Source organism: Cupressus sempervirens, chromosome 1, assembly GCF_028749045.1.
Source record: "Cupressus sempervirens isolate cs-2001-9-10 chromosome 1, ASM2874904v1, whole genome shotgun sequence".
Lineage (NCBI taxonomy): Eukaryota > Viridiplantae > Streptophyta > Pinopsida > Cupressales > Cupressaceae > Cupressus > Cupressus sempervirens.
Genome location: NC_143118.1, coordinates 138,724,517 through 138,740,500, shown reverse-complemented (window position 1 = coordinate 138,740,500; position 15,984 = coordinate 138,724,517). Strand labels below are relative to the sequence as shown.

At 35.1% G+C, this 15,984-nt stretch overlaps 1 protein-coding gene across 1 annotated transcript in view; it reads left to right on the top strand.

Annotated features, from left to right (window-relative positions):
* EER5 (proteasome family protein) overlaps positions 1 to 15,984 on the top strand; it is a 100,740-nt gene that overhangs the window by 14,833 nt on the left and 69,923 nt on the right. The window contains exon 7 of the mRNA XM_089817877.1: positions 11,101 to 11,157. Coding sequence (XP_089674003.1) covers positions 11,101 to 11,157 — 57 coding nt within the window. The remainder of the gene's footprint in view (positions 1 to 11,100; positions 11,158 to 15,984) is intronic.

Sequence of the window (15,984 nt, the reverse complement as noted above, 5' to 3'; positions counted from 1 at the left end):
TGATCGAAGGTTCAATGACTGCAACTACAACATCTAGAAGTAGTGGATGATGGGTGAAATATGAATATTGGTGCGTTGAGAAGATTGTTTTGGATATAAAAACATGTCCTACACAAGCTGGAGCAGATCAAGACAAATTTGATGAGTGTAGTCCGGAAGCCTTGATGCTTTTGAAACTTTTCTTTATTGATGATTAACTCCCTCAAGTGCCTTTTGGTAAAATAGCTTAAGAGATCTAGGAACTCTTCAAGGATCTTCATGAGACTTCTAACAAGAGACGAGCTTTCTTTCTCAAGAAAATCCTATCTTCTTTCATGATGGCTGAGAAGATGTCTCTGCAGGCACATCTTATGAAAATCAAGGATATCCGTGACCAATTGGAGGCTATTGGCCGCAAGATGGAAGAAGATATAGTAGTGATCATGTTGAAAAGCTTGCCTCGATCTTACAAGCATTTCATAAAGATGCTCAATATCACTTCTACTAGTGTTGATCTGAGGTTTCCTGATCTCTGCAACAAGCTTTTGCAGTATTATAAATAGAAGCAGTGTTAGTTCATTCTAAATAGGTGGCCTTCACAGCCCAAGCCTTAGACAAGAATAAAGGCAAACCTTAGTCCTCCTTATAAAAAGCACCATGAAAACCTCAACATCTTCATATAAAAAGATTGTTCAATGCAATTATTGTCATAAGTTTGGTCATACGAAGATAGATTGCAAGAAACGACAACTATGCAATGTACATAGGGAGGGTCTCAGCAAAAGGCCCAAGCAGCTATGCATACTGATCAAGAGTTTGCCTCCTATGCATTCATGGCTGCCCATCCAATCACGAGAAATAATCTGCCCTGGTACATTGATTCTATCACTTCTTGAAATTTCACACATCATCAAGATTGGTTCATAGAGTTCACCCCTTTCGTAGATTTAGTAATCTTTGGAGGCGAGAAATCAACGTTCAGATTTCACTTGGTGAGAGAGACTTGATCTTTTTCAATGTCTACCCTATCCCATTATGAAGCTTTATCGACTATCATTATATTAGATTATGCTTCATTCTCTAGAGCTAAATGTCAGTGTTAGTTCGTACAAGTGTAACATTGTTGATGGGGAGACTCACACTACAATTGCAGTAAGTCTTGAATATCATGGTCTTTATAGACTCATTGATATAGGTGATTCTCAAGAGCAGGCCATGGCAGCCAGAAGTACTTCCATTAACAATCTTTGGCATTAGTGGTATGGACACCTGTATATTCACTATCTTTCTTAGTTGGCTTGAGAGAGTTTGGTTGTTGGATTACTTGAGATTTAGACGCAAAATCACGGAGTACGGGGAGCTTGTCAAGTTGGGAAGCAACATTGAACTTCGTTTTTAGATGGTGATGCTTGGGGGGCATGCAAGGTCTTGTAGTTGGTCATGTAGTTGGTTCATACTGATATTAATGGACCCATGAATACTCCATTAGCTACTGGATTTAGGTATTTTTTGTTATTCATAGATGATTTTAGTAGGAAATTGTGGGTGTATTTCCTTCAATATTGATTAGAGGTGTTCAACATGATTCAAAAGTTTAAGGTCTTAGTGGAAAAAGAGTCAGGTTGGTAGGCAGTCACTCTTCAGTTAAAGAATGGTTGAAAATTTTGTTTATTTGATTTCTCCAATGTAACAACCACTTTTCCTAGGTCTTAACTAACAACTAACATATCAAACAAATACAATTATTACTTCATTTTCATAGAAAGACAAATATATCAGTTACATTCATGCGAATGAGATTAACGGTTATAATCAGTTAAACAAAAATTTCATAACTAACAATTGAATTTACCAAGGAATTTAAAATCTACATACCTTGGAATTCGAAACCGAAATCAATCTAGGGTTACTTCTGCAAAACCCAGGTTAGTCCTCAAATACCACTTAGGATCGTCAAATATCACTATATCAATTAGGGCATCAATTGCCATTGGATCATCTAGGGCTTCAAATACCATTGTATCATTTAGGGCATCAAATACTACTGTATCGTTTAGGGCATCAACTACCATTGGATCATTTAGGACATCAATTACCACTGTATCTTTTAGGGCATTAGATACTACTGTATCATTTAGGGCATCAATTACCACTGTATCTTTTAGGGCATTAGATACCACTGTATCATTTAGGGTGTCAAATACCATTGTATGTTTCCTTTTCTTTCTATTGCTAGCTGTGGCAATAACATAAGATTAGAAGATATGCTATAATCAATATTCTTATAAATAAAAGACTGAAACAACAATCCATCAAATAAACCTATCTCTTGCAAATAAATATATTCCATGTTCAGTTGGAAGATCAACCAATCTAACTGTTTACCAATTACATTGATGAGAAAGATTGCTTTCATTAAAGGAAATAACTGAATTCAACGATATAAATTAATCCATCATATCTTCTTACTTGAATAAACATCACAATAGTAAATTTTCTATTACCAATAAATGTTTGCATGCTTAACTTGTCTTTGTCTGATGCATGTTTTGACATCTTGTGGAGAGGGGAAATATTGTTAGGGGCTTAACCACCCAACCTTGAACTATAACTTATCCCCACACAATCTCTAATGAGAAAGGCCCTCCCTACTCGGAAGTAGACATGAAAAAACTTAACCAGCCACTGAGCATCCTGGTACTAGGGTATCATTCCCATTGCTCGAATAAGCAAAAGGATTTGAATATTGGACTACCATGAGCTGACTCTTGTTGATTAATATCTCTTTTCTTTTGAGTTTACAATTATTATTAATAATGGTTCATTTCTTTTCATGTAGGAAATAATTCTATGGTTCAAAGATTTTCAACTCACCCTTCATCTCAACCAAGACGGCCCTCCTGGATGAATTTCTTGGGTGTATGCTTAATAAGTGTTCTTTCGGAATTATAGTCATAGTCAATTTCTTATGTCCCTTTCAGACTCATCACAGAATTATGAAGTATACTTTACTTGCATCTTCTTATGCTTATTGTCCTTAATTCATGGACTAAAGAGTAGATGTCCTTATATAAAGTTTATTTCACAGATTTGACTAAGCAAAAACATATATCATTATGCGATTAATTTCTAAGTGGAAATCACCAACAAACAATTGTAATTTATTATTCAAATTGATGAATGTACCCTCCTGTGGATATCAGTCGGATATGAATTAATGCTTGCCATCAAATTGGCATTCTGATTCAATATCAAAGCTTTAAGAAAAGAAGCCTTATTCACTTACTCACCCATCGGGTGGCTGCTTGTAATGCTCGAGCCATGAAATGGCTTCAAATTTATATGCACATAATTCAAGTCCACATAAAGATTTAAACATGAAATGCAAAACATGACTTGGACTGTGTTCCGCCTGGAGTTGGTTCATACAACTTGCTGGCGTGTTTTGTCAATCCAAAGTGCACGACAAGCATCACCTTCCAATGACTCTACTCATGTCTATACGAACTCAGAATGTAGTGAGAATTCATATCTAGCAGATGTAAGAACTTCGGCTATAGTTCTGAGAAATAGCAGTGCAAAAATAGAAGGTAATCCATGTTGCCGACAGTTTGTGCCTACACAATTTCGAGAGGAAGAGGCCTCCTTCCTAGGCAGCGAGGAGAATAATAAAGAAAAGTTATATGTATGTTAATTACAAGAAGAGGGTGGCGGTGAGAGTTACAAATGTAAACAATAAGTCATTAACACCAATATTTTAAAATGGCCATCTCAAATTGTAAAGCTCGATGGAAAATAAAATAGACTATGAAAGGTTGTCACGCATGAAATAATATTAGGCGACAACCAAGGTGAAAGAAATAATGTTGTCTTAGTATTTAGTATCATGGTATCTATAGATACCTATATATGTATGTATGCATATATGTCTACATGTGTAAACCCCAACCATAAATTTTTTACGTATATGCCAAATATCAAGTATGCATATATGTCCTTACATATATAAAGTTGGTTTATGTATGCATACATACACATGTATAGATATGTAGGTATCATGATGTCGATATGATAAGACATGATTATACATTAGAAGGCTTCAACCAACCACACAATTACAAAGGTACAAACTCGTTCAATTTCCAATTTATGCTCAATAATCTCTTTTAGTATTAAAAGTTATGTGATTTAACAAGTTAGCTCATGGTCATCCAACGTACACTCTTGCTTGCCTAGTCGTTATCCTTAGCCTTGGTGGTTTAGGGCTTGTACCTATTTGTTCAGTGATGGTGGTACCCCTCCATGCCCAATTCCTTTCTGGTAATGCTTCCCCCCTTCGACGTGCTCCTGTAAGGGAAATCTCCATGATTATATTATATTCCTCAATATAATAATAATTTACCATAACAATTTATTATTCATAAACCACTATAATGCCAAACCACCATCCCACTTCCCATGATTAATAACCTATTTTCTAAGATTTCAAGATAACAATATAATAGCATCATAACAATTAACTAGCATGTCATCTTCATATGAAATTATAACGGTTAACCATCTTACCATTTCGCATGATTATAACAAATTTCAACTGTCAGCTGACTTCACATGATACCACAACGGCTATATGAACATTTTAAATTGGGTCAAAATTTTGGATGTAACATATCATTGCCCTTGTGTTTCATTGTCCTCGATGAACTTGAAATTGTAATGAACATTATAAAGGAGCATTTAAAATTGGGCCAAAAATTGAAATGTAACATACCATTCCCCTTTGTGTTTCATCATCCTCGATGATCCTTGCAATTTTTAGACACAAAGAATATTCCAAACACAAGATGTATATATAGCATCATGATATCATTTCTTTTCAAAATTGAATCAAATCTAAGTCATGATCAAAATTCAAGGTCTATTATTCCTTTACCTCAATGCTTCTAGAAAAACGCCTACATGATATCATAAAATAAAAAATGAAACACACACTCTCCTGAGTTTAGTTTACCGTACTTGTGGTCATATCAGCATCACTTGAGTTGATCATGTTTTAGGATATTTTCTTTCATATTCCTGTCTTACTCATGTAGACATTCAGCATATTGTTTGTTCAATTCTCATATTGATATCTTCATAAGAGAATTTTCAGTGTTCAATAATTAAGAGTAAGATAAGTATTCAAAGTTTGCAATTCCTCAACTAGCATGTTCTAGATCATAACTTGATCATATAATTTAAATCACTCATATCTATGTGTCTGGCATATGGTACTCATTAATGAGTAACTCATCCTTCACAGATCACCTAAAAAACAAAGGTTAGTGAATCCATGTTTTTCCATTTATGTAACCTTGGCCTTCATGCCCATCTTATCACAATAACTTTTCATTAGAATAATCATCTCATGTTAAAATATATACTTCATTAAGCATTAAGCATCAACTTACCACACCTTACATTCCTCAGTAGAATGGTGTTGTTGATTGTGGGAACCGTCCAATCATTGAGATGGCTCGATCTATGTTGGGATATAAAAACGTTCCAAAGAAGTTTTGGGTGGAACCAATCTATATTGTAGTTTATCTTTTGAATCGGTTTCCCACGCAAACCATTAAGAAGATGATCATAGAGGAAACTTAGTATGGATGAAAGCCCAAAATCAGTCATTTGAAGGTTTTGGGCTCTACGAATTATGTTTGGATTCTAGATGCCAGGTGCACCAAATTGGATTCCAAGACTTTGAAATTATTCTCAAGGTACAATGATACACATAAGGCTTTTTGGTTGGTTGATGTTGCAATTGATTGTCTCATACTTAGTCGAGATGTGGTGTTTGATGAAAAATGAGGAATGTTCTAATTTTGTTTCGAGTAAAGAGGATCACACTCTAAAGGCCACATAATTAGATGTTCGACTTCCAGACGGTTCACCCCACTTGCATTTCTTCAGGACATTCAGGATCCACATTTAGCGATCCCAGTAGATGTTGTTCCTCCTACAATGGATGCTTTTTTTTTTCTAGTCTCAAGTCTAAGCGGTGGGCCAAGACCATTAGTGATCTTTATGCTGTAGAACATATTGAGGGTAGATCAACGAGGAATAAGAGCAAGCAATGTAAGAGCAAGCGACTTTGCTCCAAAACAACCCTAGTCATAAATTTGATATGTTGTCAATCTTCCAAAAGGTATCTGGAAATCTAGTCTCATTGTGGAGATCTGTCTTGGATGTATATTCAAATTTGTCTCTTTGCAGGGCAACTAGATTCTAGGCCTAATGGAATGGTCAGCATAGCTGTTGGAATGACCAGAAGTATTGGAGGGTTTTGTTTGTCCATTCATGTTATATTGTCTTGGCCTGAGATGTCTAAATGATTTGTTTCAGCTTTTGAAGTACTGAAGCAAAATAGGTGTTTGTAGCCTACTTGGGCATAGTGCCTATTGTGACAAGAACTTGTTTTTATACAAATTGAATATGGGATCGGGTAATGATCTGATTTAGCATGAACTCTCTTGCTTTCATCTTTGTGATGAGTCAGAAGTTCAATACTGCAAGGTCACTTTCAGGGATAATTTTAGTGGCAAATATTTGCCAATTGGCGAATCTCACTCACCAGGGACCTCGGATTTGGCAAAAAAAAATTGCACTTTTGAGTTGGTCGTATCACCCACACTTTATGAAAATTGGGTCCCATGATTCGACCAATTGCCAATAATGAAACAAAATTATTTTAATTTTACTGATGTTTTCGCCAATAGAATTTAATCTTTTCACACGGTACATTAAATATTTTTGCCTACAATTTCCAAGGCCTGCCTTTATTGATAGTCATATTTGCCATTATGTGGTATAAATTTAAGTTAGGTTAGAGTTTAAGTGCATATATATGACATGTGTCTATTCTGGAGAGTTTCCTTGGAACTTTATATCCTTTCTCACTTTGTCCTGAAATAGATATTGTAGACACATGTCTTTATTTTGGGAGCTTTCTCTAAAACTTGGTGTGCTTCAAAAAATTTGCCCGAAATGGAATTTGGGCTATTGATTAAGGATCATCCAATGGTTATAAGAATAGGGTATTTATATGTTATATGATATAATATTACCTTTGGCTCATTTAACCTTCAAGTCCGATAATTAATTAGGCTACATATAATAATAATAGAATAATAGTTTCTAGGTATGTGTACTTATGCACCTATGGCTTATTAGCTTTGATTTTTATCAATAATGAAAGATTTGCCAACATTTTATAGAAATTCAATAGGATTGGAAAAAAATCTGCAATACGTTTAAATTTTTTCCTACTTTGGAAAATAAATTTGCCAATAGAAAATAAATTCCCCCCCCATGAAATAATGTTGGATTTGCCAAAGTTTCTTTAGTTTTTTACAAAAAGGGGTTTCCTAAAGTTATCCCTAGTCACTTTGTCATTGAAGTTGTCCCGTGGCCTTATAGAGGCATTCAATCATGGTGAAGAAACTTTGAACTTGTAGAGATGGAGTGTTGGTTGGTGATTAAATCAGGAGTTCTTCGTGTATAGCTGAAGTATTGAAGTGTCAGAAGGGAGATTGTCTACTGTGGTTGTTGTTCGGTTATGAGGAGGTTTTGAGCCCATTTCTGTGAAATTTGCCTATGTTGTGTTGATTTGAGCCTGGTGTCTGCATCATGAAGACTTGAAAGTCAAGCAAAAGCATGTTTAAATGACATGTTTTTTAGAGGTGTGATAAAGGGTACCAATTTTTGGCATCCTCACAAATTTTTGGCAAGTTTAACACTCCTAAATCTACATATATTCATCTCTAAACATTATGTGCTAAATGCCTAAAAATATTAGGCTCAAAGGATACCATTGGCAGGCAGTATTTATCATGGAAACCGTTCAGCTAATTAGCTTTTTTCTTATTATCTATGCAATGCAAGGAAGTTCCATTGATGTTTCTCTTTCATAGAATATTTGTAAATGTTAGGTTGTGATCTGCAATATCTCTAGGGTTGTGTTTTCTATGATTTAGTTCCTCTAAAAAGGTGATTCTGTTTTACTTGGTTGAACAAGCAGTCAATTCCCAATAATGTTATTTGACACTTTTAGAAGTTCAGCATTCATCTTTGAATCCAAAACTTCTTCCTCTTAGTCCAATCTTTGCGAGGGACATCGCATTGCAATTCTGAAGAATGACATATATACTGGTGGTATAGCTTCTTGGTATGCCTTTCTACCTAAAGCTTCCACTTAGTCAAATGAGGAATATGCCTCTATGCAATTGATTCCCAATAATGGTACTTAACATACACTAGTTTTAACTTTTTGCCGATCTCTCAATCTAAAGTTTCTTCTTATTTCAGTGTTTGCAAAGGATATATTTCATTTTTATGATGTACAACAGGTTCTTTTAGATATAATTTTAGCATGTATCTCCAAAGATGCACATAGTCAAGACAATTGATGAACCCATAATGCTTTTTGAGTCAAATGGCCTAGGTTTAGGTTGTCTTGATCGAGATGCATTGAGAGTACTTGCTGTATTATGTTTCACTATATGATCCATTTCGAATGGATATTGCTTGTTCAATTGTCCAATTCAACTTTGTTGCACCCTATTATTTTGTCTTGAACATTTCCATGCTCTTTTTTATGTTCTCACAGACTCAAGTCCTTCAATGATTCAACTTCTTGTTGAGAGATACCCATGTTTAGCATTTCAACCCTTCAAGAGGGTTGCCTCCTTGTCCTTTTCAATGTTGACGGTGTTGGTATTATGAGACCAATTTGCTTCTGCATTGATATTGTTAGCGTTATTATTTGTCCCTTTTAGGACAACGTAAAACAATGTTACCCCGGAGCGAGGGCGCGAGGGGATGTTTGGATGAGTTTTGGGTGCAGGAAAAAGAGGGCCTCAATTTGGGGATGGCGGGGGGGGGGGGCGGGGGGGAAGGTGGTTCCATAGTTTATATATAATATATATGACTGAAAATGCTAATTATGAAATGATACTTCAATATATTAAATAACATACCAAATATAGTTGAATAGAGAAAATTGAAATGCGATTCACAAAACTTGAAATTTGAAACTTCATAACCATTACCAATGACCATTTAACAAATTAACTTAGTTCAAGATGCAAGATTCAAAATTCATTGTTCAAATATGAATATCATATATATGATATATTATAAAGATGCTCATGATGACAATGAGTTGAGTAGCATGGAATAGTGAACTGAAATAATGTATCGTAGCCATATCAAAGTGAGTACAATCAACAAAATGACAAAATAATGAGAATGGAATCATCCCAAGTGCTCTCTAAGCATGCATAAAAAACAAATTAAAAAAGAAAAGAAAAAAATATCATTTTTAAAAACTTTTTGGGCCATTCAGCCGGCCGCACCCTGTGAGCACCCTGGGAGCAGCCCCACACCCGCGAACCACTCGGGTGCTCGACCGGTGCGGCCGAGGTGTGGTGGTGCATTTTTTGGCCAGCGGGGCTACTCTTGTGCATATGTGCACCGGGTGCTTAGGGTTTTTGATCTGGGTGTGCACACCCAGGTTACACCGACATTAAATGAAATAGCATGTAAGGTAAAACCTTTCTTCATATTGGAAGAGGAAGCTCACTTGTGAGAATAGGTAAACCTTAGATCTCTAAACAGATAGCTTTCAATATGCAAGATAAACAAACTCGAAGGTAACACCTGTTTTCTGTTCATGGACAAGGGCACAATATTTTTCATCTAGAACCCCAGCTATGGGGCTGATATTTTCCTCTTATCTGTGTGTCTTGTGTGCTGCATCAAAGTTTCTCTCACACCTAAGTTCTCTCACACTCATTAAGGCAACAAAGGTTCTTTTATGATAAATAGTGAGAGAGCTATCTAATTTGCTTTGCTTGCAATTCAGGGTACAGAAATTTCAACATATTAACAGTTTGCATATACAATTTGGGTTGACCTCATGCTGATGTTATATGCACGACAACACTGTTTATAGCCTGGTATCTAGCTTTGAGTCTTTGTTAACTTCTTGCTTCCTTGAGAGGTCTTACCTTACATTGCTATTTATAGCAGTACCCTCTGTGGGTGTAAATCCTCTGGCAATGTATCAAAATTTTCAATGTTTTACTGTTTTATTAATTTTTTAAAACCTAGTGATATTTTTATCATGCCAGATTTTTTATGAAACTACAAGTATCTCAAATCCCATTGATCTACTTATGTGATTTTTCTTTGGAAATGCAAACAATTTTTTTTCAACTTTATTGTCAATAACTAGAGCTAACAGGGGCTGTATTTAAATCATTTATTGTCAAACTAAAAAGAAGTATTCCTTGGGTTGAAGCTCTCAGTAAATGAGCTGAATTTGTTGCCTTCAATTTTCTTTCTTCCTTTAGAAGACCTGTTCTAAAAGATGCTCTGCCACCAAGAGCCTATCTAGTGTTTCAGCAGTGAAGATCATTTAAGAAAGTTCATCTTTATAGAAAAGGTACAATTTTTTCTTCTGATTCAGTTGTTTCATGCTTTGGTAACTGATATGTTATTATTATTAGTGACTTCAGTGTAGTCAACGCTTTCTCTCTAATTGGTCATAATTAAAAAACTTTAAACTTCATTGGTTGCCTTAGCTGCTGTATTTATTTAATGGCTGTGTTCATTTGGATTGTACTAAGCCATTCCTTGTCTCTCTTCGTGGGTATTAAGGTGCTTTCTTTGTCAATTCCATTGTCTTATGTGCCAATGATAGCTATTATATCATTTATGACTTTACTGCAGTGACCACCCTCATTCATATTGGCTATATTGGAATAGTTTCAAAAATCATTTAAACATTTTAATCTCCATTAGCCACTGCATTTATTGATCTGGTTATCATTCATTCATATTGTATTGATCTGTTGTTTTCTTTTTTCATGGCAATAATTACAATCCACTAAATTTTCATCGGTTATTAGTGGACATAAGCAAATATCTTATTTCTTTAGTTGGGGGATGATATATTTTTATCCAGAGTTTGTGCACAGAACTTATATACATAATACATTTGGGATTTGCGAACCATACAACCATAAAACAAGAATGTAAGTTTGTGTTTTACTGATGTTGCATTTTACTTTGTTTCAGGTTACATATATGTACTACACGGGCCGCTTAGAGGTGTTCAACGACAATTTTTCTGTTGTATGTAGTATGAAGTTTTAAAAGTTTTATCAGAATTTTCTTTTCTGCATTTTGCTGAGATTATCTTTTGCTTTAGAATCCTTGATAATCATGTTGTGTACAAATGGATATATGAGTAAGTCAAGTGCTTGAATTTCATAGAAGTTTACTATTTTTTGGAAATCATGCTTTAAGAGTACAATTAGTAATAATTATGAACTACTGAAGTATCAATGAATCAGTGTAACCTTTTTGAACTCCAATTTCTATTTCAAATTGTTCTTATTAATCATACACAGCTGAGCTGAATGATTGAGTCAATATTGTAAATCTTTCACCCATTCTCTTGGTTGATAGTGTGATCTTTAAACTTTCAGATTGTGATTTCTTGCATTGGTGCTTATAGTGCTAGAACTTAGAAATGACTGATTATAAATTGCTTGGTTCCTATGTAAAGGCAATCTCTTTATTCTCAAGACAAGTATGCTCATGTGAATTAAATTATATAGTGGAAGTCAGGAGGTAAATGAAGAGTTTACTCAGAACAGATTGTAAATTAGATGGTAAGTGTTGTAATGCTATTATTGGTACTGGAAATATTGATAATAAATGGCAACAAAGTTGATTTTAAAAATAATATGACATTTACATGTATGATTGCTTGGTCACAACAAGATCATAAATCTTTGGTTAATAACAATGTTTGATAAAGTTTAAGATTGTGATATTATTATCAGGATTTAACTGTGTGATTTTGAGTCAAACTCATTGACCCATGTTTCATGAGTAGTGATTCAACATGAATCCATCTCTCATAAGAATAAATGGAACACTTAGCACTCATTGGATCTAGGTGATGCTCACATGGGTGAAGCACTGGGACTTATCGGGAGGTCACCCATCCCAGTACTACTCCAGCTTGAGTGTGCTTAACTATGGAGTTTCCTCCATGGTTAAACCCAAAGCTTGCAACCCCATTTGCAAAACCTTCACCAAGTGTTGTGCCTTATGAACCGTTCATTAGAAAGCCCCTTAAGCTCATCAATTGATAAATAGGAGATAATTTCCACAGCAAGTCAGATTGTGATATTGCTATCAGGATTTAACTGTGTGATTTTGAGTCAAACTCATTGACCCATGTTTCATGAGTAGTGATTCAACATGAATCCATATCTCATGAGAATAAATGGAACACTTAGCACTTATTGGATCTAGGTGATGCTCACAGGGGTGAAGCACCGAGACTTCCTAGGAAGTCACCCATCCTAGTACTACTCCAACGTGAGCGCGCTTAACTACAGAGTTTCCTCCATGGTTAAACCCAAAGCTTGCGACCCCATTTGCAAAACCTTCACCAATTGTTGTGCATGAACCATTCATTAGAAAGCCCCTTAAGCTCATCAATTGATATGTAGGAGATAATTTTCACAACAAGTTGAGTTGTGATGAACCATTCATTAGAAAGCCCCTTTCACAATTTGACTTGCTGTGGAAATTATCTCCTACTTATCAATTGATGAGCTTAAAGGGCTTCCCAATAAATGGTTCATAAGGCACAACACTTGGTGAAGGTTTTGCAAATGGGGTCGCAAGCTTTGGGTTTAACCATGGAGGAAACTCCGTAGTTAAGCGCGCTCAGGCTGGAGTAGTACTGGGATGGGTGACCTCTCAGTGTTTTACCCCTGTTAGCATGACCTAGATCCAATGAGTGCTAAGTGTTCCATTTATTCTCATGAGAGATGGATTCATGTTGAATTACTACTCATGAAACATGGGTCAATGAGTTTGACTCAAAATCACATAGTTAAATCCTGGTAGCAATATCACAATTTGACTTGCTGTGGAAATTATCTCCTACTTATCAAAGTTTAAGATACGAGATAACTATGATGAATTGTTGTGTGACATATTCTTGTGGATATTGCTACTTGTTATTGGAAAGGCCATAGTAATGTAATAGGTATGTTATCTATGTTTAGCATGCTAACTTTACTCGTTGGCAATGGGTGAGGCATAAGCTGAAACCTATGAGAGTAGTAGAGAAACGAGTATGTAGTGATGCTAGACTTTGTTTGCTACTGAGAGATTTTTTATTATATTTTGATTGAATGAAGCACTATCGATATGGGGTTTGCTTTGATTTCTAAGATCAGCAAAGGAGAAGGTGTACCTATAGAGATATCAAATTTGTTGGTGAATTCCAATACATAGTTTGGCAATGTACCTAAAGGTTTGCCACTATAAAGAAGCATAACTTATCAGATGGACTTGATACTAGGAGCTAGTTTGCCTAACAAGAAACCCAATATGATGACTCTTATTGAAAATGAAAAGTTGAGTAGACAAGTGTGGTCCCCTTCCCAACTTGCCCTAGTATTTTTCGTAAAATCACAATTGCAAAGAATCAAGGTTAGGGTTTTGGCTCACCAAATAAAGCTTTCCTCAATATTATGATCTTGGATCCAGATCCTGCAAAAAAAACATGAAGAAAAACATATACAATCTTGTAAATCCATATATATATATATATAGTCAAACTGTATGAAAAAACATATTGGGATTGAGACATGATGGGTCCACCCAAAGCCATTTCTAAACCAAACGCAAGAGGGATTTATACAACCCCCTTGCTTGGTGGCTTGTATCTACTTTCCCCAATCATATGTCATCTCCCTACAAGCACTTGCCACCTTTTGGAATAAGTCAGAGGTTGAAAGGGTCCTATTAGGATAACCTCCTCACTAGCCCCTCACGACCTTAGTCTTACGCCTCAAGCCCTTTCCCTTGCAAGGTGGGCTTCAGATAGTATGTACATTTATTCTCTATTGCCATTTTGTGGAGTCGTGTAGAGGTTGTAAGGGGTTACCTGACCTTGTAAGTGCCCTCTTTATCCTAGGCTGCAATGATGGTTTCTAGGATGACCTACTTACGAGCCTACTCACCAATATTCTCTTGTACCTCAACCCTATTTCTTGTAAGGTGGTTTGTAGTCAATTGAGATTTCTCATAATATATTATGAGTATCTTCGTATTCTCTATTATTTATGAATACTTATATGATGTAATCACTACCTACCAATCTGTATATGAACAATCTTTTGAATCACTTATTGCTTGGTTGACTTGTTTTTGTATTTCTGAAGATAGTGTATGTAGATACAATGATCTATTGAGTGGTGTGATTGCTTGATTGACATAATCTACTGAATCTATTAGTTCCTTCATTGATATTTGACGCTTATAGGATAATCTACATTGTGTTGTATGCTAATGCGATGTACTTTTATATGTTTCTAAATTGTTGGATTATTTGCTAATACTTATACTCTGGTCAACCCTTCAATGACTAATGATTGCCGATTGAGTGCTTGATTATAAACACAATGTATCCCTTCCTATCTTTGGAATGAATCCTCTTTTATACTTTATTTGTGGCAAAGTCAACACCTTTCATAAGGACCGAGTCACCATTTCATTGTTCCCTTTGAGAGTAATATATTCTTCCCCAAATTGATCTCTCTTGTATGTCCTCTAATGAAATCTTTTCCCCTTTATACCTTCCAATGTGGGGGGAGTCTCACCTCTTCTCGCCCTTTCAATGGTGGCAACCTTTCACAATTACCACCCTTCGAATTAGTCACAACCCCTCAACTTTTTCTGCCCTTTGAAAGAGTCACAACCCTTCACAATTACAATCATTTGATAGAGTTACAACCCTTCATCATTTCTGCCTTTTGCAAGAGTCACTTCCTTATTTTTTTGACGTTCCTTTCTTCTTAAATTCCCATGCTCTCATCTTTCTTCCTTCCTCCATGACCCCTTTCGGATGAACTCTTCTCCCTCTTATGGCTTATGCTGAGGGAGTTACAACTCTTCATTATGTATCTCTTGACCTTTAATTAGCTTATTAATTTGTAATTATATAATATAATATTATTTATTATTTATCTCTTTATTTGTAATTAGCTTATTCGTTAGAAAGGGGACATTACAGTCGACCCTTCCCAAAATTGCTAGTCGTCAAGTGATGTCAATATTTATATAAATCTTTCAAAGTGATCCGCTTTGATTGCACAATGCTTATATTAACCAATGCATTGAGAATTTGAAAGGTTTGTAATTTTAAAACATGTTTTCTCTCCTATTCTAAAGAAAAGGAGCAATGCCATCTTTGATATGGTATCATAACTGATTTGGATTGCCAATGTTTGCCAATATATCATTTGGGCTCACTCTAGTTATTCTCTTATTTTACATCAACCAAAAGTAGAACCGTACATGGAGTGTAGACTTAAGAATATGAGGGATACACATTAATGTTAAAGACACAAAGCATACACAAAGTCTTGAAGACTTCCAATATTCAACTGAACAATTATATATATCATAAATTTGATATGCCTTTAAACACTTTTTAATAACAAAAATAAACTCCGAGTTTTGGATTTTCTTCCAACGACTTAATTGCCTATGTTTTTCTAGCTTAACTAATAGTCCGTCTATTATATCTCTTAGGAAACTTAGAAAATTGATTAGTTTCACTCTAATGTACATCAAACAACACAAATAGATATTATAATAGGAAAATACAAAAAATGTATCTGCACTTCACATGATAAATTTAAAATTATATCGGAGATATATATACAAATGATTATTAATGCTTCTATAAGTCCACTAGCTATAGAAAAGTCAACTCAATCCAACAATTAATATTAATAATGATATTTAAAATTATATTGGAGATATATATACAAATGATTATTAATGCTTCTATAAGTCCACTAGCTATAGAAAAGTCAACTCAATCCAACAATTAATGTTAATAATGATATTTGATTTTTTTAT